General features: G+C 39.9%; 3 protein-coding genes and 1 long non-coding RNA gene across 9 annotated transcripts in view; 3 read left to right on the forward strand and 1 right to left on the reverse strand.

Annotated features, from left to right (window-relative positions):
* Positions 1–6,713, forward strand: part of sema4gb (sema domain, immunoglobulin domain (Ig), transmembrane domain (TM) and short cytoplasmic domain, (semaphorin) 4Gb) — a 37,572-nt gene extending 30,859 nt beyond the window's left edge. For all 3 annotated transcript variants that reach the window (XM_038735039.1, XM_038735041.1, XM_038735040.1), the window contains one exon: positions 552–6,713. In XM_038735039.1, the coding sequence (XP_038590967.1) occupies positions 552–1,516 (965 nt within the window). In that variant the 3' untranslated portion in view covers positions 1,517–6,713. The remainder of the gene's footprint in view (positions 1–551) is intronic.
* A 160-nt stretch (positions 6,714–6,873) lies between these two features.
* mrpl43 (mitochondrial ribosomal protein L43) lies at positions 6,874–10,233 on the reverse strand. The gene is made up of 3 exons (XM_038735045.1): positions 9,958–10,233; positions 8,697–8,803; positions 6,874–7,510 (listed from the first exon to the last, which is right to left on the reverse strand). The coding sequence occupies exons 1-3, from the start codon at positions 10,086–10,088 to the stop codon at positions 7,293–7,295; spliced, it is 456 nt and encodes a 151-aa protein (XP_038590973.1). The 5' UTR covers positions 10,089–10,233; the 3' UTR covers positions 6,874–7,292.
* Positions 10,234–10,309: 76 nt separating this feature from the next.
* twnk (twinkle mtDNA helicase) lies at positions 10,310–17,435 on the forward strand. Of its 4 annotated transcripts, none has more exons than XM_038735043.1 (7): positions 10,310–10,504; positions 10,721–11,381; positions 12,066–12,768; positions 13,402–13,642; positions 14,192–14,299; positions 14,597–14,738; positions 16,452–16,937. In XM_038735043.1, the coding sequence occupies exons 2-7, from the start codon at positions 10,746–10,748 to the stop codon at positions 16,782–16,784; spliced, it is 2,163 nt and encodes a 720-aa protein (XP_038590971.1). In that variant the 5' UTR covers positions 10,310–10,504; positions 10,721–10,745; the 3' UTR covers positions 16,785–16,937. The 4 variants fall into 4 exon arrangements, 3 of the variants coding, with proteins under 3 accessions (XP_038590971.1, XP_038590972.1, XP_038590970.1); XM_038735044.1 differs by lacking the exon at positions 10,310–10,504 and adding an exon at positions 10,510–10,599; XR_005446957.1 differs by lacking the exon at positions 10,310–10,504 and adding an exon at positions 16,954–17,435 and having other exon boundaries at positions 10,511–11,381; positions 16,452–16,844.
* Positions 17,436–18,166: 731 nt separating this feature from the next.
* Positions 18,167–25,394, forward strand: LOC119915399. Its single transcript, XR_005446940.1, has 4 exons — positions 18,167–18,614; positions 18,855–18,963; positions 20,497–20,547; positions 21,471–25,394. It is a non-coding gene; the product is annotated as an uncharacterized LOC119915399 (long non-coding RNA).
* The last annotated feature ends 1,620 nt before the right edge of the window (positions 25,395–27,014 follow it).

Here is a 27,014-nt window from a genome sequence, read left to right on the forward strand (position 1 = left end):
ACACACACACACACACAAGCGCATGCACATACTGTACATCCATTACGTAATGCGTAAAGTTTAGTACTTTATTTTACCTCCCATCCATTCCCCGCACACACAGATTATGAAGTGAAAACACACACTCTTCTTTGCTCTGCCTGAAAACTCAAGCATTTAGCAGCTATTAAGGGATTTCATAGGTGTACGCTCCTTACTCATCCCCCAGGTCCCACCGTGCACATTTTAATCAGTCCCTCTCTTGCTGTAGGTCAAGCGGTCGTGCTGGCTGCATTGCAGGGCTCGCCACATTTAAAGAGGCTTATGAAATGTGATGGAAAGTGATGCTGAAAGGTTGAGCCGCACAGGTTGCTCACCTACACTTTGAAAACGTAACTCTGATGACCTGTTATCTCGTTCTATATGCATCTCTCTGTCCTGCTGAATTTTTGTCATGCTCTCTCTCTCACCTTCACCACCCCTTTACCTCGCTCTCTCTACCTTTTCTTGCTCTTGCTTTGTCTGTTTTAAGCTGCATCTCATGTCTGTTCTCCTCTCTTTCTGTTGCTCAGTGGTGCATCGGAGGCGTTCTGTGATGTCAGGTGACGATGTGCTACTCCAGTGCGAACTGCGCTCCAACCTGGCAGCTCCGCGCTGGACACTAAATGGCAAAGAACTCCAGGGGTACGGCCTCAATTCAGGCTACCGCATCGGCACAGATGGCCTCCTCATAATCGGAGCTCGTGCCCAACAGAGCGGGTCTTACCGCTGCTTTGCTGTCGAGAACTCTGTCTCAGTCCTGGTTTATCTTTACACGGTCAAGGTGCACACAGACTCGTACTTCCCTGTGGAGCCCACAGCAACAACTAATCCCACTACAGTTTCCAGCCTGACTGTCTTCTCCACCAGCAACCCCACTGAGCAGCCTCTGCCATCACCTCCGGCCCCGCAGCCTCCAGGACCTGAGTTCCAGACCTACAGACACATGGAGGCCGTGTACATTTCCTTGGTGGCGGTTCTCGGAGGGCTTTGCTTGGTGTTGACTGTGGTGCTGCTTTATGTGAGCTTTTGCACCAGACGAGCCCCTCATAATCGAAAGTTCTCCCAGCAGGGGCTGCAGGTCCTGGGCGAATCTCAGAGAAAGAGGAGCTCCCATTTTGAACTTAAAACCATCTCCAGCCACTGCAATGGCCGCCAGGGTCGTCGGTCCATCTCGGTGCCAACCTTCGGGGACATAGGTGATGGCTTCCTCCAGATAGTTCCAGGTGAGGGCTCTCCAAGCAAAACGCCTCCTCCAGCCCCTCCTCTTCCTATGCCACCTCCGCTGCCCAACATGGACTACGCTAATGGGCTGTCAGCCACTCTACCCAGCGTGCTGAGGAAGATGAACGGGAACAGCTACGTGCTGCTGAGGCAGGCCGACCCCGAGGGCATGTCGCCGCTCTACCACTCTTTCACAGAGGAGCTCAACAGGATCCTGGAGAAGAGGAAACACACACAGCTGGACCTGATGCAGCCAGATGAGAGTTCCATCTAGGACACCCTTCTCAGTCTTTGTCCCACAGTTATTTATTTTTACCCCAACGGCGACCCGTAGTTGTGGGGAGAACTGACTGTTGTATCTGCTGTTATTAATCCAGTGTCAGAGTACCCGCAGGCCGTGTCCTAACCTGATCTGAAATGTGCAGCCTCCTGTGTCTCCCATGACAAGTGGCCCATGATTTCACTTCAACATACAAACCAGAGACTGTTGTTCAAAAAGTGGAGCTGTGAAAAAATTGGCCATAGACTGCAAATTACCACGAGTAGGGAGCTTAATGATGCTACCTCGGTGTATACACTCTGGAGACTTGTGAAAGATGGTCGTCAGATGACACAAAAAGACAAAGGTGCAAAATGGACATGGGTAAAAGAAATCCGGCCAGAAAGTGATCACATATTTTTGAGACTGTGGAAATGTTCAGGAAGTTTTTAGTGCCATGAAATATTAGCCTTATATTATAACAACAATATTAGTGATACTCCACCCAAAAGCTGTCTGTTGTGCATTGTTACATGGCATGTTACAGTATTTAAGTTATTGGCCTGCCTTCCACCAAACATGCCTGCAGCCCTACGTTTTGCAAGTTTGACATGAGGATGTTTTTAAACAAGCAAATGCAAGCATCCCACCGGCAGGACATACAAGCAAAGAAGAAGATTATGCTACAAGGGGAGTTTCATTTTTTTAACAGTGAAGACCTGTCCAAATTGAAACCCATGATAATGATCCAACTAACTATTGTTTTTACAATCAATTAATCTGACAGTGATTTTTTTTTCAATTCATTAAAAATTAATTTTAAAAAGTCAGAAAATACTGAAGAATGTGCATCACAATTTCCCAGCCCAAGGTGATGTCTTCATATGGATGGTATTGTTGACCAACACCCTAAACCCCACCAAATATTTAAATTAAAATAATAATAAATATGTCCATGATAATTTTACGTCCACCTTTCAAGCCCAAAGGAGGTGTCTGTTTGATATAAAACATTTTACGTGGAGTATGGCCTTACAGTAAGAAGCCAGTTCTGTTACAATGTATGAGAGCTCAGGTGGTAAAAACAAATCATAACAGTTAAATTTATTCAAACCACTCTCTCCTCATTTCCCTCTGTTCTCATGTAGATGGCAATAATTACATCAATGCTACAGCTGTTAGTAGCAATGTGTTGTGGCAGTGCCAATGGAAACACCTGTAGCAAACTGTGAAACAGTTTGGATTTCTTTTTCCTGGTGTCTTTCTGTTTTTAGTATTTGTGTGAGAAAAGAGATACAGTTGTTTGAAAGGCAGCTTGAGTAGTCTTATTAAAGACCAGTAAAGGAGTCAGTTAGTTTGTGGTCAGACTGATTGAATTAACTGAAGACCACAGACTGGCTTTAGGGCTCAGGAGGATGAGAGGAAACCACAACAAACACTGAAAACAAACGGTTGAGATACCGTAAAGAAAATGCTTATTAGCTGTTTTATATTTAAACAGGTAAGCACATTATATTGTCTTTGTCAGACTGAAGCCCTGTTTTTGGATGGTCAGGCATCAACATTATAGTTTCATGCCAACTATTTTAAAGACTGATGAAAACACTGGATTCTTAAAAACGATGTTATAAAGAGACAAAATGTTTTTCACCTAGTGTGAATTACATTGTTGGACAATTGTTGGTCCTCTGCTGTGAAAATGCAGCTGGTTGCTAAATCAGAGTAGAGAGGACCTTCACACATGCAACCCACAAAGGCATCCTCCGTGCTGACCTGACATCAGAGCAAGACAGTATTTCCTTAGCAAGGTGAACAGCACTATGATTAAATAGCACATGTATAACTTAAGAGGGATGTGACAGAAATGAATCTCTGAGTGGTTTGTAAACGTGTCACGGGCCAGCGGTAAATAAAGATCTGTCTTTCCAGCAAAATGTTGAATCAGCTCTTGTGGCAGTGGCTCAGCAGCAGCCCGCTGTGGTGACTCGCAGCGTGCATTTGTCAGAGCATCGCTGACAGTAACAGCAGTACTTGGCTCACCTCCACGAAGAGAGGACGGGGGCTGCATGTCTGTTTGCCTAGAGAGCTGTCGTCTCTGCAGGTGGAAGCAGACAGAAAACATTTGACCTGAGTGTCCTGGTTAGCCATGCAGGAAGCAGATGATGATGCAAAGAGGCAGGAGCTATTTTGCACTTATAGGTATGCTTGTCTGCCTTGTAAGCCACTTTATTCTGACCCTTTTATGATTGAGAAATAATCCAGAAAATGAACTCTATGCAGACTAATAAATGTCCTGGTCTGGATGGAAGAAATTCTTTCTGACTTAAAGCCTCAATGTGATTCAGTCAAAGTGCTTTTCCTGGGGCTCTTTTTTCAGTCTCCGCACAACAGATTTTGACACTTTTTGTGTGTACAGCGGAGTGCACTTGTGGGAAATATAAATTGAATTTAGGCAAGAGTGAACTTCTGTGTTTCCCAAACTTTACCGTTTCTCTGTTGCTCAAATGGAAAATTGTTGCCTGGACATTCGACCTGACATGTGTATCCTGTCTAACCATTCAGAGAACAGAGGACGAAACAACTGTGACATGTTGGCAGACACTACTTTGCACTTGCATGTTTTCTACTTTTTTTCTTGTCAGCCTTTTTAGCCCTTTAGCACTTGTTTTCATTCTCATCTTCATTCCCCCCCCCCCCTCTCCCTCTCTGCTGCTTCTTGTTTTTCCATCTCATCACCTCTGCATGACAGTATCATCTATTACTCTCACTCTCTCTCTCTCTCTCTCTCTCTCTCTCTCTGTCTCTTTCTCTCAGTCTCTCAAGGACCCTGCTGAATTTACAAATGGCGATCATGGCCCCTAATCCATTAGAACCAGTTTTCAAAGAGCCCTAGAGTTTGTGTTTGTGAAACCACTGAATATTCTGCATTAGTTTAGTTTGCATTAGAGGTATTGTAAATGCTGTTCTAACATTTTTTATCTGATAATATGATTTGTGAGATAGTTTTCATTGCACACATTTCCCATAAGAATCAGACAGCTTAAATACTGTATGTACTAAAAGTGCTCAGAAAGATTAATGAGGACTGTTAATTCAGAGAGAGTAATGGTTTTCTGATCCATGACAATTGATTCATGGGATTTAATTTTATTGAAATCAAAGTTGTAAAGAAATGTTCTTGTTGTGTTACATTTTATTACAAGTTTAAACTTTGTAAAATGATTGCAGTATCTACTGAGTTCAACATGTTACTGTACTTAACCATGTATTATATAAAAGTTGTGGACAATCCTTAACATGTTGAAAGCTTCATCTGAATCTCAGACCATTGCTGCTGCTTCATTCTCACTTAAGGACAATCTGTTTACAATGACACTGGCTCTGGACTGTATTGTACTATGGACTTTAGATAAAAATAGCTGACATATTGGCTACCAGTTTTACACTCATGTTGTTTCTGTACACACACACCCACATTGAAGCAATTGTTTTTGCAGATTCAATAACATTAGTCACATCCTGCTATGTCAATATGCAACATGCAGTATATTTTATGTAGATGTAGATTATTTCTCTGGGTGTTGGCCAAAGAAACTGCTGTAAAGTGCTGTTTGCACTGTTATTTTTAACTACTTTGTTAAAAGTCATGTAGTATATGCCTTTGTAAAGTGTGACACTTTCCATCAAGTTGGTTCTGTATGATTTTTTGATGTAGATAATGCATTTATCTCTCAGAATATAAGTGGCTGAATTGGCATCTTTGCTTCTTGTAAGATAGTTTAGCCACCTGAGCTGTTCACACAGATGAATTTTTTAATATTGTCTCTCATGTCTTATTTATTTAAGTTAATTAAATTTCTTCTTGCTTTTGTGCAGATGAAAAAAACTACTTTGCATTATGTTCAGCTTGGGGGGGAAATGTCAGTGTCAACAGCCCTGAGGGGAAGTCAGGAAATTAAATGCAAAACATGTTCACACCGAATCCTATTCTCAAGACACCATGATACTCGGTTGTTTTTTTAGCTTGTGGCAAGCGGCAAGGCCACTGTCCTCCCCTGGGAATGGAGGCCACATGATGCCAGAAGTCATTTCCATACATGTATGACTGACAGAGCAGAGGTATAACATAAGCTTGGAGGGGGGGATAAAATGACCATTTTGAGAGCAGCATTCAAGGCAGTAACTTAGCAACAGCATCTTTATTTAGAGCCTTTAATGTCCTAGCGTAGGTCTTGCATTGCCAGTTCCCATTAGGGAGAGCGGGTGTGATTAGAGCACAGTGGCTCTGATATCTGTAATTGGTGCCATAGATATATTAAAATGCAAGGAGTGAGTGTGAAACAACAGAAAACATTGTAACACCATCAGGAGGTGATTAAATTCCATATCTTTTATCAAAACGACCTCACTGTCCCTCCTGAATGTACCGATTTTACCTAAATTTGCTGATATGTTCAAAGATAATTTACATGTAACCACTTATATTGGCAAACCTTAAATGCAGTTTATATGCCTGTGGGCAAGGGCTTTCACATGCTTATCAAAAATGCAACTCAAGTACCGATATTTGGGAGAAAATGAGTGAAATCAGCATCAGTGTCCCGCTGCAGAGCTCGGCTACACTTTTTCTCCCTCATCACCATCCTCTGCAGTCATCTCACGCTCTTATTCTACATACTTTTTCACAGATAGCTTAACCATTTCCTGCCGCCAGACTAGTATCCATCAGTCAGCAGAAACAATTAATCTGTCCTGGGGGCACCTTTCACATTCACTCCATACAAGTCTGCTTATTTGTATTCACCTGACGACTAGTACTTGGATGTGCGTTGATTTTTGTTGAGGATCACAGATGTCATTTGTGGAGGAAAAGCAGGGTCAACCGGCATGCCTTTTGCAGTCAAAATTGATGAATTCAGGGTGAGAACTGCAAAGAAAGCAACGAGTAGCTTTGCCAACATCTGTCTTGTTGAATTTGAACAAATCACCCACTGGAGGAGTGTTAGTTTTCTGTTCCTCTTACAGAGGCGATACAGAGGACAGCTCTGTGCTGAAGGTTAAGACTTGTCCCTCAAGCAATCACACAACCATCTGTCATGTTCATTTAACATCATTTAAGGTTGTGCAGAGAGGAAACCTTCAAACATCAGTGTTAAACTGTAAAAACATGTACATTCCCCATGTCCTACAAATAAAAAAAGTGTACATCTGATGTGTGTTGTCTGTGAAGTATTTTAACTGCAGTTAAAACAATCAGACTTAACGATGCAGACAGCACCACCGCACTCAGTTTTGCTCTGTTGCTCTTCATTCTGACAAGCTGCTCAAATACATCTCAAAAGAAAATCTAAATTTAAACAGCAATGCCAGCATTTGCACAAAAAATACTTTTCTTTATTTCACACATCTGCTCTCATAGTGCTGCACTTTATTAAACAAATCTTCAAATAACCTTGAAAATAAAAACTGTTATCTGCTTTTTAATATGCCAGCTGACAGGTCTCTGGGGGATTCATGTAAAATCTATTCAAATGTGGCATTCAGAGCTGTTGCTGTGTGCACTTTCCTGCACCGCTGATGAGGCTTTGCTGCCACCACAAGACAGAAGGGCATGGTAAAAAATATTCAGTCGATAGCGGGGTCTTCTGCAGAATTGCACACACTGGAAAAGAGAACAACCTGACCTGTGATTTAATTGAGATTGCAGACACTTCTAAAATGGACATAATTATCTTGCAAGGGTAATCAGAAATTAAGCACAAATGGTCTGACGTTAAACTCTAGTTAGTCCTTATTCAGAGTCCTGTTTGTGTGGTCTGATGGGGCCGATAGATGGGGGCCGGTTGGTGAACGGGTGCCACTGGCCCTGGATACTGGGGTTGTCTGTGTGGAAGGGCTTGCGGATGCGGATGATGTCCAGGCCAGACTGATTGGTCAGCTTGGTCAAGAGCTCTGAAATCTGCGGAGATGTTTTGCTTGTGACAATTTCTTCCCTCACGTTGCCGTTTACTGTGGGAAGGAAAAAGAGGAAATGAAAAGCATGAGTGACTTTAAAATGAGAAGAGCTGCATACTTCTCCTATTGACATGTTGTAAATTGCCTGTTGTAAAATATAACAGTGTCAAGAAAAACATATGACTCTGTGTGACATTATTTAACAAAGTCATCTGAAACCCACAGTGGCATTTTGACTTCTGTATGAATAGAGGTCTCAGAAAAAACAGTGTTATACTGCCACCTACAGTATCTAGAAGTAGTAACAAATATAATGCCCTTAATACCTAAAACTGTAGTTCACTTTTCACAGTTTCTTATACATTTATTGAAAACCCACAGAACCTTAACAAATGTATTATGACCCTGACCTTGACCTTTCAACTGTAAAGCATGCCTATGATTTTGAACAAGTAGCATTAGGATGTTTTAGTTTGGCCAAAATGTGTTTTTAATAGACCTATTTGCTTCAGAAGTCTACTGAATATTTGATGATGTCAATAATAATCAAAAAGAAAGGATTTCTTTGTTGTTTGTTTTAATGTATGTAGGCTACCAGAACTCACTGGAAGGCAGTATTGATACTGAGTGGATTTTCCTGGTGTAATACAATAAAGTAAGTATTTTAACTAAATAATTCACTAAACACGGTATAAATAAAAATTTAATGAGAACACAGGAAAATCATGCACCAAGTATTCATGTGGCAACACTTTATTTTACAGGCCCCACAGTTAAGTTTAATATCCTAGAAAGAAGCTGATATGAGACCAAAAATTCTTGTGAAATTACCATATAATTTGATACTTATTACAAGTAAAATTGAGACAGTGTTCAACAGGCAAGCATACTCAGTATCTATAATGATAAATGAACATTTATTGGGTTTTAAGGATATCTGCATGATTTTGCAGTCATCAAGATTTTTGCAGTTATTTTAAAGAAACTTCTGTGGAAATCAACAGCTGCTTATAAACTTAGCACAAACAGCTAAAAACACAACTGCCTCAGAAATGTATTTCACTGTGATCAGTAGCAAATTACACAGTTCTTTCCACGAAACCTTCTTGAAAATATTTAGGAAATTATGGGACCTGTAAAATAGAGCATTGATCTACATATTAAAACATGTGCTAGAATAAGGACAGAAATTCAGGATTAGTCAAATGTCCTATCAAAACACAAAGTCTTGAGCACTTACAGTATTCTGCAACTATTTTGGGTATCCTGCATGCCTGAGGAGACACATACACGACAGTTGCAGGGTTCTTCTTGGCATAATCCACCACTCCCTCTTCAATAAACTCCCTGCAAAATAATAAAAGAAGACAAAGATGCTGTTGTCACTCTCCTCTTTGACCGGTACACTTGAAACTGTGTGGATTTAGTGATGACGGTGTGTTGATTGTACACAGTATCAATTCCCAGTGTTTTATCATACAAGTGGTAAACAAGAATATGTGATATTGTCTTTTGTTAGTCTGCAACTGATCATTATTTTCATTGCTGGCCAAGGTGAAGAACATTTATTCAAGCACTATACTTACCACAAGTACAGTCAACAAATAAAGTATCTAAAAAATAGGACCAATGATTATTTTCATTATCAATTCCTGCTGATACATGGTCAATTAATGTAATGTAAATGTAAGAAAATTGCCCACATCCCAAGATAACACCTTGAAAATCGTTTATTTTGTTCATCCAAAAACCCCAAAAGCCAAAGATTTTAAATTTAAAATTACATAAAAGAGAAGAAAGCAACACATCCCCACATTAAAGATAGAGCCAAAATATTTTTGCTTGAAAAATGTCTTTAAATTATGTCAGTAAATCAACTGGCAAAAAAGTAACTAAATAGCAGTAATACATGTACTAAGAGGGGCAATGTTTCAGCATAATGTGTACTTTTACTTTTTTTTATGTTTCAATCAGAATCAGATTTATTGGCAGGTAACGTTTCATTTTCACATAGGAGGAATTTGCCTTGGTACTGTACATATTGGTGCTTAAAAGTACACATACATATAGAAATATAAATATAGAACAAGTAAAGAGATCAAAATGTGCGCAAGTGTGCAAAACAATCCAATAATACTATAATACTATAATCCAATGCTACAATCCAATAATACTATAATACTAATTACAAAAAAATGCAAAAAAACCCCAAGCAGGATATTTAATAAGGATGGAAATTCACATGTGAGCAATAAAGAAACAGAGCAATTAGCAAGTTAACAGTTAGCACAGTTCAAGGTTATAGTTTAAATACATTTATGTAGTAATACTACTGTAATAATACTTCAGTATTAAGGCAATACATTCACTCGTAACTTCTAAGGAGTTTATATGAATGTATCTTTTATAAATATCTACTGTAGCACCATTTTTGTTGCGTCTCAGTGGAAAACTGTTTCAATATATACACATATCAACACTTCACAGCCCTTTTTTCTTACCTGACTCCCAACGAGCTCTGTGCATTTCTGGAGAAGATGATGGAGATCCGTTTCAGCTGGCAGACATACCGACCGACACCGTTCTGCAGAACACTCTGAAGGAAGCGGCTCGGTGTCCCTCTGGATGTCATCGTCCAACCGTCAGTTAGCGGTTATATTATAATTCAGACTGTTGGTTAACCCGCTGGACACAAATTATCAACCCGCTAAAGACGCTAAATAGCAACAACACTCACAGAGGACGACTTGACGGGCGTGTGTACAGTGCGGTCCGTCGACGATGGGTTCCGGAGTGAAACATATAACTGATACAACCGTTAAAGAAAATACGATTTAATATAAGTATATATTAATAACACGTCTTGCTTCAGCAAGTTAAAATGTTGAATGTGATTTTTGAATTTTGTAATAAGACAAAAGTACATGGAAAGCTTTTACAGTGTTCAGTACCTTTCGGTGTATGTTTCACACGGATTTGTTTTGAAAACGCACCGTAAAGCCCGGGTAAGAGGAGCATGGAGGAAAATGAGGGCAGTCTGCAGAGCCAGTAAGCTGGCGTTTGTACGGTTTTGCTTTTATGAAACTTAATTTAATTTAGTTAAGGATTTGAAGCATATTCAGTCAACGTCCGTTTAATCAGAAGTAACGTTTTTTTTTGCCTCACTGTTTGTCCTTTGTTTGACCAACGTTAGCTCAGCTCACCCCAGGCACATATTTGTGACTTTGTTGTTGTATGCGGCTATTTCATCCTATTTTTATGCAGGTTCAATGTCCTAACCAGATAACTCATGTGGAGGAGCTTGCTGCTGAAGGGCACCGCCTGTCTCTCGCAGGTGGCAGCCCCGAGGTTTCTCCACCAAAGACATTTTTCACCCATCTGTGTGAGACTTCTCACTCAGAGGGTCCTCCACAGACCTTCTGAGGCTCCATGTGGTTTAGAGATTCAGGGTAAGGCCTGCTTCCCGGCACACAGTGGGAGCAGGGCTTATAAAAAGGATGCTAAGTCTACTGTAGAGTTTACTTTGAGCCCCATCACAGTCACAGACATCAAACAGTATCTGCGCTCCAAAGACATTCCCTTCCACGATGGCTACAGCTGCCTCCACATCCAGAGCATCTTTGTCGAGTCGTCTGCCAGGAAGGACAGCTTCACCTTGTTCATCGATAAAACCACCGGGCAGTTTCTGTGTAAAGACACTTTGGTGGAAGGCAGCTGGGAGGATCTCCAGGACTGTCTGGAGGTGATGCAGAAGGAGGAGCAGGACTTCCTCAGCCCTCATGTGCTATTGGGGTATCCAGAGAGTGTGGAGGAGCAGGAGGAGAGGGAGAGAGAGCTGAGGGAGGTGCAGAGGATCTGGTCCAGCTCTGTTCCCTTCACTGATGTCCCTGAGGACGAGGCTCAGCTCATTAAAACCATGTTCAAGGTACTGTTGAGTGTGAATTAGTGAGAGATGTGCTGGTGTATCTAAAGGAACACGAGTGATCTAATCTTATAGTAATAAATAAAAGGAGATATGTGAAGAAGTTAAAGGTGTAAGAAGCAAACAAGCCAACATTTGCATTTTATAAATTAATATATTATTATCCATATTATGATCTTTGAATGTGTAGATAATATCACATTCTTAGTGAGGATTTTGCCTCTGTAACTGTTGTAAATACTTGTCATTTAGATAAATTGTGAGTAATAATCTAAAACTTAATTTACTGTATAAATATTCAAACTAATTCCTGCAATGTTCTGAACAGAATAATATGCAGTATTCACAATCAATAAACAAGAAAAAGACTAGTTAAGACAATAAAAGACTAGGAGCTGACAAGTAAAAATTTTAAGAAGTGACAAAATAATATGAACAGAACAAAACAATAAAACATACTGACATATGGTTAAACATTTAAATCGTAATATTTTAGATTTATTTTCAATTGCTAGGAGGCCTTCAAACTCAAAAACAAGTTCAAACACAACAGGGATTTAAAAGTTTATCAAATGGAAGGCAAATCAAAAAAGTTTATTATCACCATAAAAAAGTAGGGAACATATTGTAACATCTGGAGGTTATTGTCTTCACAGAATGATAAGGTTTATCAATGTTTTGTTTCAGATCACAAAGGTCTCTAATGCAACCCTGAAGAAGTTTGGTGTTAGGGTCTTCAAGCCTACCAAGAGTCTGGTTTTCCCATGGTTTGGTGGACCTGACTGCTCCCTAAAGGGTGTGAAGCTTCTCTCCGCCCAAATCACAGAAACTGAGAAAGTTACTTATAATGAAGCTACACTCCCGAAGTATAATTCTTACTACAACCTGTTTGGCCTCCCGCTGGTGGGCCGTATGGACTCGGAGGTGGTGTTGACTGGACATGAGCTGGACACTCTGGCTGTGAGCCAGGCCACAGGACTCCCCAGTGTTGCTCTTCCACGTGGGGTCAGCTGCCTTCCGCCGATCCTGCTGCCTTACCTGGAACAGTTCAAGCGTGTGACGCTGTGGCTGGGAGGCGATATTCGCTCCTGGGAGGCGTCAAAGATCTTTTCACGCAAATTGGGTCTGAGGCGCTGCTCGCTTGTGCGGCCCGGAGAGTATCGGCCGTGTCCTGTGGAGGCGCTGGCGCATGGGAAGAACTTCAGCCACATCATAAAATCCTCCATCCCAGCAGCCCACAAATCCATAGTGTCCTTCAAGCAGCTCAGAGAGGATGTGTACGGGGAACTGGTGAACACAGAGCAAGTGGCTGGAGTGAAGTGGACGAGGTTTCTGGAACTCAACAGGATCCTGAAGGGACACCGCAAGGGGGAGCTGACTGTTTTCACAGGTAGAAGGAAAAACTATGTTTTAGAGCCCAGATCAGTGTTTTCTGTATTTCTTAAGTAAAGTTGAAGTCCTGGTTCCTAGCTATTTAAAACATACCTTTTATAGCATCATAAAACATTAAAGCACTAATCAATATTTTATATTAATGGATCGAATCACTATGTGTAATGTGAAAAGTGTCGTAGGTAATGACAAACTGCAGTTCCCTTCAGCTCTACGGAGCATTTTAGCTTCTTTCAGGTCATTGTTTTGGTTTTCTGGCCCACAAACTCCACAGCAGGTAGCAGTTTTCAGCAAACACTATGTTTACACTATCTGTCCATTACCAAACGGCGTTTCCATTGGCTAAAAATCAATGAATGCAGCTTTAACTTAACATTGTTTTTGCCAATTCTGTTTTTAATTTCAGTGTTGGAGCTACCCTCTTTGTTTCTATATTTTAACAAAGTACAACACTACACACAAGGCACTTTAATAAAACTGTCCTGAAAAACAATGATATAATGATAATGAATGATGAGTGTTAATATGAGGTGTAAACACTGGTACATGTCAGTATCTCTTCTCCACTCTGCACAGTTTACAATCAGATACCTGCTGTTTATCTTAATATGTATATTTCTCTGTTTACCAGGGCCTACTGGCAGTGGGAAGACCACCTTTATCAGTGAGCTTGCCCTGGACCTTTGCATGCAGGGCGTCAACACGTTATGGGGCAGCTTTGAGATCAACAACGTGCGTCTGGCTAAGATCATGCTGACACAGTTTGCCATGCAGAGGCTGGAGGAAAACCTGGAGCAGTACGACTTCTGGGCAGACAAGTTTGAAGAGCTGCCACTCTACTTTATGACGTTCCACGGGCAGCAGAACATCAAGTAAGTGTTACCAGTGTTTCAGGCATGTTGTAAGAATTAATTAAACTAAAGGGAGCTGCAATGATCTGTTGATTATTTCATGTGTTGATCGGAAAATTTCCTGGCAACTATTATGGTGATCTATTCATTGACAAAGCCATTGCTAAAAGAAAAATACCAAGCATTTTTTGTGTTCCAGCATCTCCAATGTGAGGATTTCCTGCGTCTCTCTGTTTTATATCATTGTAACTTGAATATCTTTGAGTTTTGGATTGTTGGTTGGACAAAAAAACAAGATATTTGAAGAATTCACCTTGGACTTTGGGGAAAATGGGGATTTTTTATTTTATTTTATTTTTTACTATTTTCTGACATTTTATTGATCAAAGAATGAATCGAGAAAGAAAAATATTGTTTAGTTGCAGCACTTGTCTGAAATACTTAAGAGCTTTACTATAAGTTTGTTTATTGTGAGCTTAATTTGTTTACTCATCTGCAGTGTAATGAAGCTTTTACATGATATAAAAGCAGCATTTTTATATGAATTAATTTTGTCTAACCCTTCTATAGGACAGTAATTGACACTATGCAACATGCTGTCTACCTGTATGATATCAACCATGTCGTCATTGACAACCTGCAGTTCATGATGGGGCAGGAAAACCTCTCAGTAGACAAGTGAGTAAGAGTAAAGTCCTGACAAATGGGAAGATAAACAATTTCTATCCTGTATCTATGTCAGTTTAAATAAAGATGATTCCAAATGCGACTTTTGGGTTTGTTTACTCCACATTGGACTGTGTGGTTTGTTATAGTGTTATAGTGTACAATGAGATCTGAATGGAGTTTTGGTCCAGTTATTTGTGTTTTTTATTAGCCAAATGAAAATTAATATCAGTTTCATGAGGCGCAATACATTTTAAAGTGACTTGCCCGTGACAAATATGGGAATAAATTATGTTTCATGTGGACCAGGTTTGCAGTCCAGGACCACATTATTGGAGCATTCAGGAAGTTTGCCACCAACAGCAGCTGCCACGTCACTCTGATCATTCACCCCAGGAAAGAAGAGGATGACCGAGAACTGCAAACAGCATCCATCTTTGGTTCAGCAAAGGTAAGACAGAGGAATGTTTTATTTTTCTGTGTGACAGTGACAGATACATTTTTCATTCAATTTCAACCTTTTTACCATGATTTGGTGAGATTTCATGAATATATTTGAATAAAATCAGTAACAGAATTTTACTTTTAAACTATTTTATATACAGTGTGGTACACTTCATTTTTTAAAGAGGACAAGGAGAGACGACACAACACAAATAATGTAATGAACAAAAATTTGTAAGTAAAATAAAGTGTGCAAATTGCCAACAAATAATAATAATAATAATAATCCTTATTTGTAGAGCACTTTTCAAAAACAAGTTACAAAGTGCTTTAACAAGTGTAAAGAATAATACAAAAAAAAAAAAAAAGATGAGAGCATGAAAATTTAATATAAAATTAGTAAAATAAAATAAAAGGGATAAAATAAAGTCAAATAAGATCGGGAAAGGCTCTCCTATAAAAGTATGTTTTAAGAAGGGACTTAAAGGAGTTCACTGACTCAGCTGACCTGATTTCCTCGGGCAGGCTGTTCCAGAGCCTCGGGGCCCTGACAGCAAACGCTCTGTCCCCTTTAGTTTTCAGTCGAGACTCTGGAACAGACAACAGACCTCTGCCCGAGGATCTCAAGGTACGTGCTGGTGCGTATGGGACTAAAAGGTCAGAAATATAACAAGGCGAGAGGCCATGAAGAGCTTTAAAAGTGATCAATAGAATTTTAAAGTCAATTCTAAAACATACTGGGAGCCAGTGTAATGAAGCTAAAATAGGAGTAATGTGGTCATATTTCTTTGTTCTGGTTAAAAGCCTGGCAGATGAGTTCTGGACAGTCTGGAGTCGATCAATAGATTTTTGGGTTAAACAGGTGAAAAGGCTGTTGCAATAATCCAGGCGTGATGAGATGAAGGCGTGTAAAATGGTCTCGGTGTCCTTAAAAGTTAACATAGATCGAATTTTAGCTATATTTCTAAGTTGACAAAACATGATTGAACAAGCTTTGTGGTGTGCTGCTCGAAATTTAAATTACTATCAAACCAAACACCAAGGTTCTTTGCCACAGGCTTAATGTGATTTACTAAGGAACCAGCAGATGGCAGTATTTGATTTGCCATCTGCTGGGACCCAATGACCAGGATTTCTGTTTAGTCTGAGTTCAGCTGGAGGAAATTATTTGACATCCATTTTTTTAACTTCACAAAGGCAGTTGTTAAATGAACTCAGCATTCCAGGGTCTGTGGATCTGACGGACAAGTATATTTGTGTGTTATCAGCATAAATATGAAAAGAAATGCCATGTTTATGGATAATATGTCCAAGGGGAAGCAGATACAAGGAAAACAAAACAAGAGGACAAGAGGAGAATAATAGGTTGTACAGTTTAAAGGCACGAGACAAAAACTAAAAATAAGATCCTAATTTACACAGTAATAGAAAATGACACATACATATGCTACACATAATCTGGCTAAACCTGGGCAGTCGAAATAAAATTCACAGCTATTATTATACTTCGTAGTGCTTTTGTTTTACTTGTTTTTGTTTTTCATTTTCGCCATATTAATTTGCTCATGAGTATAATGTGTTTCTTTATTTAGCTAAAGGTAGTGGATTTTAATAAACTTGACTCAACATTATCATGAAAATACATATGTCTTGGCCCTCTTTACAAAGCTGCAGTTATTCGACATAACTAAGACACATCTTGACCTTCAACCCCTTCCAGGCCAGCCAAGAAGCCGACAACGTCCTCATTCTGCAGGAGAAGAAGCTGGTGACGTGTCCCGGCCGCAGGTCCCTGCAGGTGACCAAGAACCGTTTCGATGGAGACGTGGGCATCTTCCCACTGGATTTCATCAAGTCTTCGCTCACTTTCGCTACTCCCATGAAGGGCAAGCACAAGCTGAGGAAGGTCACTGTCAAGCCAGAAAACGAGGAAGGTGAGGAGGTCGAGGTGGTGGTGAAGAAGGAAGTTAAAAAAGAGAAAGCGGCCAAAACAACAAAGATTTCACAAACTATCAACAATCCTGCAACTGGAAATAAAAGCAATAACAATTAATAGGCAGTATGGATAATATTTACTGTTGATCATAGGCCAGTTTTACCAATTACACATTTATTTTTGAAAGTTAGAAACAGAGGAAGTAAAGCTGATGCAGAGATATCATATGAAAGATAATGTTAGACAATTTTATGTCCATAACATAAAGTTCAACTGAGCTGAATATTAAGTATGTTGAAGTAATGCAAAATATATATATTCTAAAATATATGAAATTAAAGCTTTGATTGTTATTCACATTCACACAGATAATACATAGTTAATCCAGGAAAATGTGAGGTTACTAAAGGTTCATTTCATTGTTGAACAAAGAACAAATGTTTCAACCAGCATGTGAAATAATGATTTTAACGTACATGTTAAGCTTCTGTACAGTTTGTAAGGCATTTCTGTGCAGGTACTTCTGTACATAAACACTGAATTCTCTGTTAACTTACTTGTTCTTTGATGTTTTTGTTTGTTGTAAAAAAAAACTGTGACACCAAAGCTGCTGTTTTCATGGTAGTTTTCAATATTTCACTGTAAAACACTGCTTGCCAGGATGCCCCAAGCACTTGCTCATAGCATAGTGTGCTCTCTACTGACATTTTGTACAATGATGATTTATTGAATGAGCTGTTTTTTTTTAAATAAAAGGCTTCTGATGCAGCTTTTTGTCTGTGTTTTCATCGGTGGTCAACAGGGGGCAGTCTGTGCTTCTTAGATGACTTCAAATAGAAGCTAATGAGAATAAACCTCTGTAAATATCACTGCCTTTATTTACTGCCTGCAAAATGCTTATTTGATTTAGCTTTGTCTTTAGGCTTCAGTAGTCACTGTTTTAAAATTGCTAAAACAATTTTGCCTAGACATCTGTATGATTTAGGAGTAAGTGCAAGTGTGACAGTGCACACTCATGCATATTAGTAAGTGATTGTTAACTGCACTGTTCAGAAACACTGCAGTCCTCCTGCGTGATTGCTTTTTATATAAATCTTCATCTTCAAGAACATCAGATATTTGGCTTCCTTTAGCCTTTTCTGCTGAGTGTTACTGCCTATTAACGCTGTTAAGTCGTGTCAGATTACACAAAGGTGATGAGATTCTTATAGGTTTTATGCTCTTGGCCTATTTCTTTGTTTTTGTCGTCAGTCTAAGCCATCTGCAATGTCCCATTACACAATCCGTTATTTGCACGTAGAGTGACTTTTAATGAATGCAAATGTGTTTCAGAACATCTTCATATGAATATTTCATGGGTCAAGTCAATTGCCCTACCTTGCCTGCACTGGTGTGGAGTTACATGTAGAATCAGCAGCTTTCAGAAGTGAGTCTGCATTGTATTGTACCAAAGGCTGCTGCAGGATGTATTGATGGTTGAAGTGCCATATTTCATCACTCACTCCGAAGCCAAATAAATTTCACATTTATGATATAAAGGGAACGGTTCAGTGTGGGAATATTAAAGTGCCTGTGTGTTTGACGTCAGGGCTTTTCCACACAGCAAATTTCTTCTCACCCTGGGAGTCACACTCATTAAAAAATTAAGGATCTTTGCACTTTGGAAAAACTCATTAAGGCACTCTTAGACTCCTGTCGCACTAGAAACAAGCCCATAGATAGAGGCATGAAACATCATCCAAAGGTGACTGTCATATACACCTATATTATACTTGACTTGAGATGGACAGTTTAAAACAAAAAATATCAAAAACTGCTGCCTACATTACCCACAATGCAACTTACCAGTCGACAGTTGGAGATTTGGCTGTGTCATGCTAGTAGCTGCTTATGTAGTCTCGAGCCTCTAGCCTGCAGCAGAGATGAGGAGCGGGCTACAGAGGTCTGGTAAGATCACTTCTTTCTAACTCCAAACCATGTATTTTTAAACCTGTCTTCAACCACAACTGACACTGATTCAAGTGACTTTTATCAGACTTCGCTCAGCCAAAGAATTATATTTATATGGCATTATAAAACTTTTTACATGAGCAGTAGTACCCACTAAGATCTAAAAGCAGACTTTGATGTGTAAAATGAGTTGAGTCCCCCTATAATATTGTTCTGCCATTGTTTGCCTCTGTCCAGAGTTCACAGGATCCGGGGCCTTTCTTTCTGCCTCTAAGATCTTTTTCTGGCTCCATCTCTGAAAGACCAGTCCAGGGAACCTCCTGGCACCACATTCACTTTACACATGGTATGTGGACCCCTGAGCTCTTCGGATAGCTGAAACTGTAAAATATTGTTGTAAGCTGTGGGAATAATTCCTGTGTGTGTTTGATAAACGTAAATCACTGTAGATGAGATGGCAGGAGGGAGACAGTTCCTGGACATATGTGCTTATCAACAGATTTTTGTTCCGTCATTTTTCTCCTCCAAGCCTCCAAGCCTTGCTTAATGTTTTCCTGTGAATGTTTTACTGCTGTGCAAGTACACACTGCTTTCCATAATGACTCCAGGCTGTGCACTGGATGGGTCTGGGTGTCCTCTTGACTGTGTGGGTGTGGGATACGGCTGCTGAGGCCTCTGAATGGGGCTCTTTGTATTTTGAGGCATTACTGCACCCAGATGATGGCGGCTGTCGCTTGCCAGCTCCTCAAAAGAGGGAAAAACACACAAAAATTTAAACGAATGAGTTTGACACAAATGCATGCAAATGCACATGTAGAACTTTCTCAAATACACTCTGTAGCTGTCAGTCATATTTTATAGCACTACTGAGGGTCACCCTAGTAAACTTTCAAAGATATTAGCTTAATATAAGTATTTTATTTCTTTTCATCAAGTAAACAGGTAGAGAAAATATACAACATAGTTAAATACTGAAATCACTGTGTACTTAAAGGGTATGTCTGATTGTTCCCTTTGTTTTGAATGGCCTGTGCTGATCAGAGCTTTGCATGCCTATTCAAATAGCTGCCATCTGGAGAGGGGAGGAGATGAAACAACTTGAGTTATGCAACTCTTAATCATGATGGAAACAAATTGTGCAGAGACCAAAAGAATTCCACTTCATTAAAACGCTATAGGACATGAGAGGATCTGAATCGAATGAGCCTAAGAAAAGATGTTTCAGCTGCAGATAAGCCCTCTCCCCAATGAAGTATTTGACCTCAGATCCACCAAAAACATCATGATCAGATGTCATAATGAAGAGTATTAGAAATACTCTACATCTACTCCATAAACTGATTCCACAAACAAGAAAAATCCAGGTCAGCGAAAAATGAACTCGAGGCCCCAGCTTCTCCCGGCACTGCTGATGATCGGACGCATGGATACATGACATGCATGCATAGCTCTCTGCCCCATTAGCTGCCCTTCTTTTGACCAAGTCTGGACGTAATTTCAGGACCTTCAATCAGAGTTAATCAGCCAGGGGCTTTTGCGCTGCAAAGGGATTTTACTCAACGTCCATGGGATCATATTCAGAGTATTTCCATCTGATCTTGGTAATGATATTGGGTTACAGTATTGTCTTGATCAGAGCAAGGACAGTTCAGCGTTTTAGAGTATTTTGGAGGAAATCAGCAACAATGAAGCTGCAGTAAAAATCATCTTTATTCTTTATTAAATATAAAATAATAGTTTGACATTGGCTTTCTTGTTGAGATAGATGTTGGATGAGGAGACTGATACCACGCTCAAGTCTTTATGGTAAAAATGGTTAGCTTAGTTTTGCCAGGGAAAACAAAAAACTAAAGTGTAAAAACCGTATGTGGTTTTACAGGTGCGGGACCATTTCTTGGCTGGATGCACTGACTACCCAGAGAATAATTAAGTAAGTAAATAGTAATTTAGCTGACGCTTTTATCCAAAGCGACTTACCATTGCTATATGTCAGAGGTTGCACACCTCTGTGTGTCTTGCTCATGAAGTGTCTCCCACTGTGTGCTTTCTGTCTTTGATCCAACAGCAGATTCATTCTTTGTAATGAATTTCTGCCTTTATTGAAAAGCACACTACACTAAATTGGAGAGAGAGAAAATATTCAAATGACATACACACCAATATCGTCTTCTTTAGTAAACTATGAACAATGTGCACCCATGAGATTATCATAAACACACTTGAATCATATAGCCTACACTAACAAAGTGGAATTTAGCTGAGATTATTTTGTCAACTGCTATGTCTAAGGTCAAAAATTTACTTCACGCTCAACTTTCAAGCCTAAGTGAAGTCAAATCCTTGACTTTGTTGAACATGCGTGGAGAACCAGTCCAGTAGGGATAAATGCATAACAACAGGTAAAGTCATTCTTAATATAAATTAATTTCAGTTTTAAATGCATTTTGAAATGTATCTAAACATCCTAGGACTGAGTTTTGATTCTGTTTGAAAAACCCCAATTTTGAAGCCTAAAGAGAGAGTGAGAACATTATTTGACCCAGACTGGCATTAAAATAGAAAGTGTGACAAAACATGCTGGAAGAACATTTAGTGCATGGAGGGGTAGAGTGTGTATGTAGAGCAAGTTCATCAGTACACTGTGTCTGTGACGTTACAATTTCTCCTTTTGAAACAAGCACTGTAACTTTTCCTATCTTTTAAGTGGGACCCAGTACCTCAACAAGGATCAATGCGCAAGTCTTGGATTGGATGCAATGGCTCCTCTGCCAATTTGTCTGAAATGTTCATAGGCAACACCATCCCCATCATAGTAACACAAAGCGCATGCCTTGTTTCTTTGTGTATTTACAGCCACAGCATGCTGAGGACACACATCACTTGCAGACAGACCAGAGGCCGTTTCAGACTCAAAGCTGATTCAAGATGCCCCACCATCCCCTTGATGTCAGGACATGAGAGCGTCAGGGGGTTACTCTGCCTCACTTACTCACATGCACGTTGACCCACATTACCCAACAGTGTGCTACCGCTCCTGTGTATATTAATAACCACGTGCACATCCTACCCTCTGTGCTCAGACCAGGAAAAGGCTTCATGTTTCAGCTCATTATGTGAAACCTATGGACTAATGCTATTCTACCTTTTTGTTATTGCTAATTCCATGAAAGCCAAAGCCTGATATATCTTATTCTTCCATGCCATATAGCTCCATTATTGTCCAGAAAACAATTTAAAACACATCAGTGAGCCACACTGTAGCACTGGGTGCCATGTTCTTTCAGTACCACGAACAAACACGCATACAATGTAGTTTATTCTGACTCAATCCCTACATACCTCATCCTACTGCCTCAAATAAATGTGCAAATAAGCAACTGTTTGCTAACAACTTTGCCCTATTAACTTAAAAGCTGAGTGTACACAGTACTTGATTAAAAAACTATTTTGTCATTTATTTCTGCTCATGTGTGTCAACCTGATACATTTGTGACTCAAAGTTAGTGGCTCTGATCTATAAAGACCTTTGTGAGTCACAGAAAAGTGGAGCTGAGTGTACTGAACGTGAGCTGGACCCCGTCTGAAAATACCTGCTGTGCTTTACCTCTCTGTGGGTGGCAGGCAGAGTGGTTCACCTACAAACATCTAAAGGTCAGCCAACATGTACAGTATGTGTATTTGTATGCACTCATATTGAGCTGCAGTCTGTTCTTGCAGGTCCCGTTACCTTTTCGGGTTACGTGGCCCTCCTGATCCTGATGATGAAGTTAAACTGTCATGTAGCAATGTCAATGGACCTTTAGCTGACCATCCACCCCAAGTGACAGAACTGTGCTGTAAACACCTGCCTGTCTCAGTGTGCTTGACTGGCCATGTTCTGCCTTTTGAACACGACAGGGAAAGCTTTTGAAAGACACCAGCGTGCCCGGGGCTTATGTAACACTGAGATCTGGCCAAAGAGAATGCTGAGGGGCTTAATCTGCCCTGGCACCATGGGTGTGGAGGCTGTTCAAGAGCCCTGAGGGGACTGGAGAGAGTGAACCACCATCTTACTCTGCAGTTCTGGCTTTTGTGGATGCTGGAAAAATCATAGAGGTTAAATGAGGGGGCAAATGAGGTGACAATAAGAACATAATTACAGTGGTAGGAATGGTGGGTTTGTGGTCAGGAAAGTGGAGTCTAAGGTGGATGGAATATTTGAGCAAACTGTAAAATAGGGTTTTAAAGAGCCATCTCTGTTTTAATGAGTGGAGGGCCTCATTCCTCTTAAGCAAGTGGTCAGAATTACACCGGGGATAAGTGGGGCTCCTGGCAGGGCTCCAGCAACTCACACCAGACTTTCTTTTCATTTACTCTGAGAGCGAGAAAAGCAGAGAAAGGGAGATGGAGACAGCTTTGCCCAGCCAACCAGGCATACCCCACAGCCAGGCCAAAGAAAATGCCCATTCACTCTCACATTAGCCGTCTGCATGGCCACCTTCAAAGGAGGTCCCTCTCTGCCAAATCTTCTCAGACTGTGTGCACACACTGACTGGCTGCCTCGTGAAAGCATGAGTGCAGAAAACCAGTGCCAGTGATTGCCCTGTGCAGCAGTTAATTGAAGTATTATCAACATAAGCACGGTCAGTTAAGCTGATTATATAACAGTGCAGAATCCTCCATCGAGATGCATATGAAATAAAGCCAAGCGCTTTAAGTCACTTATGAATGGTGAATGTTATAATTTCAAGAACATTTCAGTTTTGGTAGTGTGCAGAAAACACAGACTAACAAATGTGGCTGGAAAAGAGTTTTTGGCGATCTATTGAATATTCCTCTCATACTCAGCATGGAATAATTATTATGATTAATTAAGCTCCTTAATTCAAAAAGAACAACATTTGATAATGTGAATCAAAATGAGTGCACTATTCAATAAATGACTAAACAATTCCATTGGCACAGTGATACCCAGATTAGATGGCTGAGGGAGTCTTTGGCACCTCGCAGCTCTATAGCCAATAACGACAAAAGAAGCTGAAAATATGCAGAAACTAAACACACAGAGCCAACATGGAACCATGCCAAAGATGTTAATATTCATATCAAGTGACATGTTCTGAATATAAAGCTGAAGTTGTTTTAACTGAACCTGCAGAATTGCGTCACACATCACTCCTGTGTAACATCTGTCTCTTGGAGATTAGTGGTGACAAGGAGGGAAATGTGTAGACCATTACTGATTGCTTCGTCACTACAAGACATATGGAATTGTGATTCATAATCAACTTGTTCTTGATTAGGAGAAGCATTAAAAACATATGCTCCATTCAGCAGATGGACAAACGCTTTAATGTGAGTGACTTAATAACAATACAGACTATGCAGCTTCCATGGAAATACAGTTTATAGCTGTAGTCCATCAAAATTGTCATTGTCAGTGTCACATTTTCTGTACTCTCTCTTTGATGCTGTTATTTTTCTGAATGAGGTTTTACATTTTCAACCACATAATTTTAAAGATATATCAATTTTGTGTTTTATGGCAGATTTTAAACGTTCAAAATTGTTTGTTAGCTTTGCTGAGCCGTTAATGACACGTCAGACAACACTCATCAGATATATTATCCATCTGTTCTCAAAGTAGGCAAAGGATGAACAATGCATGTCTTGTCAGGCCAGATGCTCCTTTCAGGTATGGATGGTGAAGACAACTTTACAGTTATTTTAATATGAGCTGAACGTACCGTTCCTCTTCTTTATCAACTCAGTTTTTGATAATTGAGTGATGGCCTGTCATAAATGTCAAATTGTGTTTTTCAAATGCACAGGAACCATCTCATGTGGAAAGACAGCATCCATAACTCTTGCAACCATGTGTTTCTGATCAATTTTACAAACTAAACAGGCAATAGGAGGAACTCTACAGTTCACAACCTTTGCAGAATAGCTACAATAATCTTCACTCTTCCACCTATTTACTCTGTTATTCTCTCTGTACTTTGCCTGTATCATCTTAGATTTGCTACCTTAGAATCTTAGAGTAAGGGTGTACTTCATTGTTGACTGTTAGTTTAGCTTCTAGCCTAGCCTAGCTTACTAGCTTAGCTTTCATTAATCCACAATTAAAGTAGATGGCTGTGTCTTTACCCTCCTCTTTAGTTAGTATAATTATTGTTTACAACAAATTAGGTCTTACATTATATATGTTTTGGCCATAATTTACACCAAATGGAGACTGTACTCCCAATAAGGACAACAGCATCATTCATCATTTCAAATGACACATTCAAATGACTAAGCTTTCTATCAGCCATAGCAATTATCAAAAGAAAGGAGAAAGTAAGGTGACATCACAAGATTGAGGTGGATGGATGGATCAACAAAACATTGGACTTCAACACAGTAGAATAGTAGTTTGTTTGCAGCAAAACCTTAACCATTCTGTCATGTCATAAAATGGACAAATGATCTCATCCTGCTGAAAGAGGCATCAGGTCTGAAAGCATTGTAGAGGACATCGACAAACTATGTATTTTGACGTTTAATTTAGAGGACTTGTTGCAAAAATGAGCACCCCCACAAAGTATTTGGAATAGAAAATGAAGATGAACAGTGAGCTTATTCCTCAAACATCCATCACGGTTTACAGACCAACTTCTTGATTCAGCTTTGACCTACCATATTTCCTGAAGTTGTGCACACACACTTTTCCTGTTCAACAAGAGACTATTACATTTTGGGTGTGCTTGCTTTCAGTTTTACTTTCAAATAAAGAGAATGCTTGTTTAAAACCTTTCTGATCGTCAAATGCTTGTTTTTCCTGCCCTGTTGGAATTTGTAGTATCGATGTTGTTGTGTTCCCATATCTTGATTTCATAACTGATAGGAATGATGTTCCAGAATATTAAAATAAGTTGTGATAAAGTAAAATTATTATTTAAACTAGTCACATGAATTCATGTTACTGTAGTTGCACCACTCAAACACCTGTTCACGATTAAATAAATACCAATAATTTGCTGGTGTTCATATTGTAACAAAACAACCTTTCCATTTACTACTGGGGTGAGGATGGATCAGTAGCTAAGACACATGCCTTTGGTGTGAGAGCCCTGGGTTCAATTCCCCACTGTGACACCTCTACCCATGTGTCCCTGAGTAAGACACTTAAACCCTAGTTGCTTCAGAGGCGTGTGACCTCTGACATAAATAGCAAAAATGTAAGTTGCATTGGATAAAAGCGTCAGCTAAATGAATAAATGTAAATGTACAACTGAGTCAGTGGGCTTGAAGGCAGGTTAAAGCGCAAGTCACGTGGTTTTGTGTGTTCCTCTCCTGGACTCCCAACACTGTGAGAGCAGCAGATCGAGGTAAAACAAGCAGTTTTTTTGGATTCAGGTGTCAGCATTTGCCTTGTTCCCCTACTTGTCATTCACACAGTTTGCTTTGGTTAAACTCTCCGTCTTACTGAGCATTGCTTTCAGCTAGATTCCATTTGGCATGTTGCTGGGGATTTTGGATGCGAATGCTTCCTTGTTTCTTTTAAGGTGTAATATTTCATATATTCCATTTTTAAACATACTGACAATACAAGTTTTTATTAGTTTTATTGTTTTTCTAACTGCAAACAAATTAAACAAAGTACAAATGCTGAGAGACGAACGCTGCAGAATAACTCAAGAAAAGAAACATGTGGTGGTCCGTGCATAAAGACACATAAGCAAAGGGAACTTGGTGTGTCATCTACAGAAAATACTGTACATCATGTAAATCAAATGCAAAGTGCACAGAAAAGTTTATTTTCCTGCTTTCCTCTGCACTTGCCTAATGTATCGTAATGGAAAGAGTAGTTTCACATTCAGGAAATGGACTCTCATATAGCGGAGATCTAGGGGCCATTTCTAAGTGAAATGAGCTGCAGCATCATCGACCTATTATGTTTCACCAATTATCTCCATCCGGCATGTTTATGAATAAAATGAGCTCCTCAGTGGCTGCAGAGAGGGGAGGTCATTATCAGACAACACAACATAATTGCAGATGGGCTGGCCGCTTTGGGCAATGATAGGAATCTTGGGCATGCACACCCTGGACAAGCTTGAAGCAGAGAGCAGCAGGAACACAATGTCCCCATGCTCGAGTGGAGAAGAGCAGACTCAGAGGTTTGATTTTGGGAGTCATTATCAACAGACACGCTGCATTCAACCCACACACGATTATCAATTACAGTAACAACTCTTCTCAAATCCTCTCGTGGCCAGATAAGTGCAATTTCCCTGCATTCCCATCAGGCCTGGTTGCTGGAGCTCCACAAAGCTTTACAAAGCCGCCCAGTTCAGTAAATCCAATTTCCTTGCAAATGGATTTCAGCTCTTTGAATACTTGAGAAATGTGCTATATACACACAGTGTATCT

The sequence above is a fragment of the Micropterus salmoides genome, unplaced genomic scaffold, assembly GCF_014851395.1.
Source record: "Micropterus salmoides isolate LMB-PRFRI ecotype aquatic unplaced genomic scaffold, ASM1485139v1 Ms_hic_scaffold_21, whole genome shotgun sequence".
Taxonomy (NCBI): Eukaryota; Metazoa; Chordata; class Actinopteri; order Centrarchiformes; family Centrarchidae; genus Micropterus; species Micropterus salmoides.

Bases quoted from the DNA above. Each gene is read 5' to 3' on its own strand.
- twnk (XM_038735043.1), top strand. From the start codon at position 10,746: ATGTGGAGGAGCTTGCTGCTGAAGGGCACCGCCTGTCTCTCGCAGGTG. The intron at 11,382-12,065 runs GTACTGTTGAGT...GTTTTGTTTCAG, and splicing joins TCATTAAAACCATGTTCAAG to ATCACAAAGGTCTCTAATGC. The intron at 14,739-16,451 runs GTAAGACAGAGG...AACCCCTTCCAG, and splicing joins CCATCTTTGGTTCAGCAAAG to GCCAGCCAAGAAGCCGACAA.
- mrpl43 (XM_038735045.1), bottom strand. From the start codon at position 10,088: ATGACATCCAGAGGGACACCGAGCCGCTTCCTTCAGAGTGTTCTGCAG. The intron at 8,804-9,957 runs GTAAGAAAAAAG...ATTATTTTGCAG, and splicing joins CAGAGCTCGTTGGGAGTCAG to GGAGTTTATTGAAGAGGGAG. The intron at 7,511-8,696 runs GTAAGTGCTCAA...TCCTTCCCACAG, and splicing joins CAAAATAGTTGCAGAATACT to TAAACGGCAACGTGAGGGAA.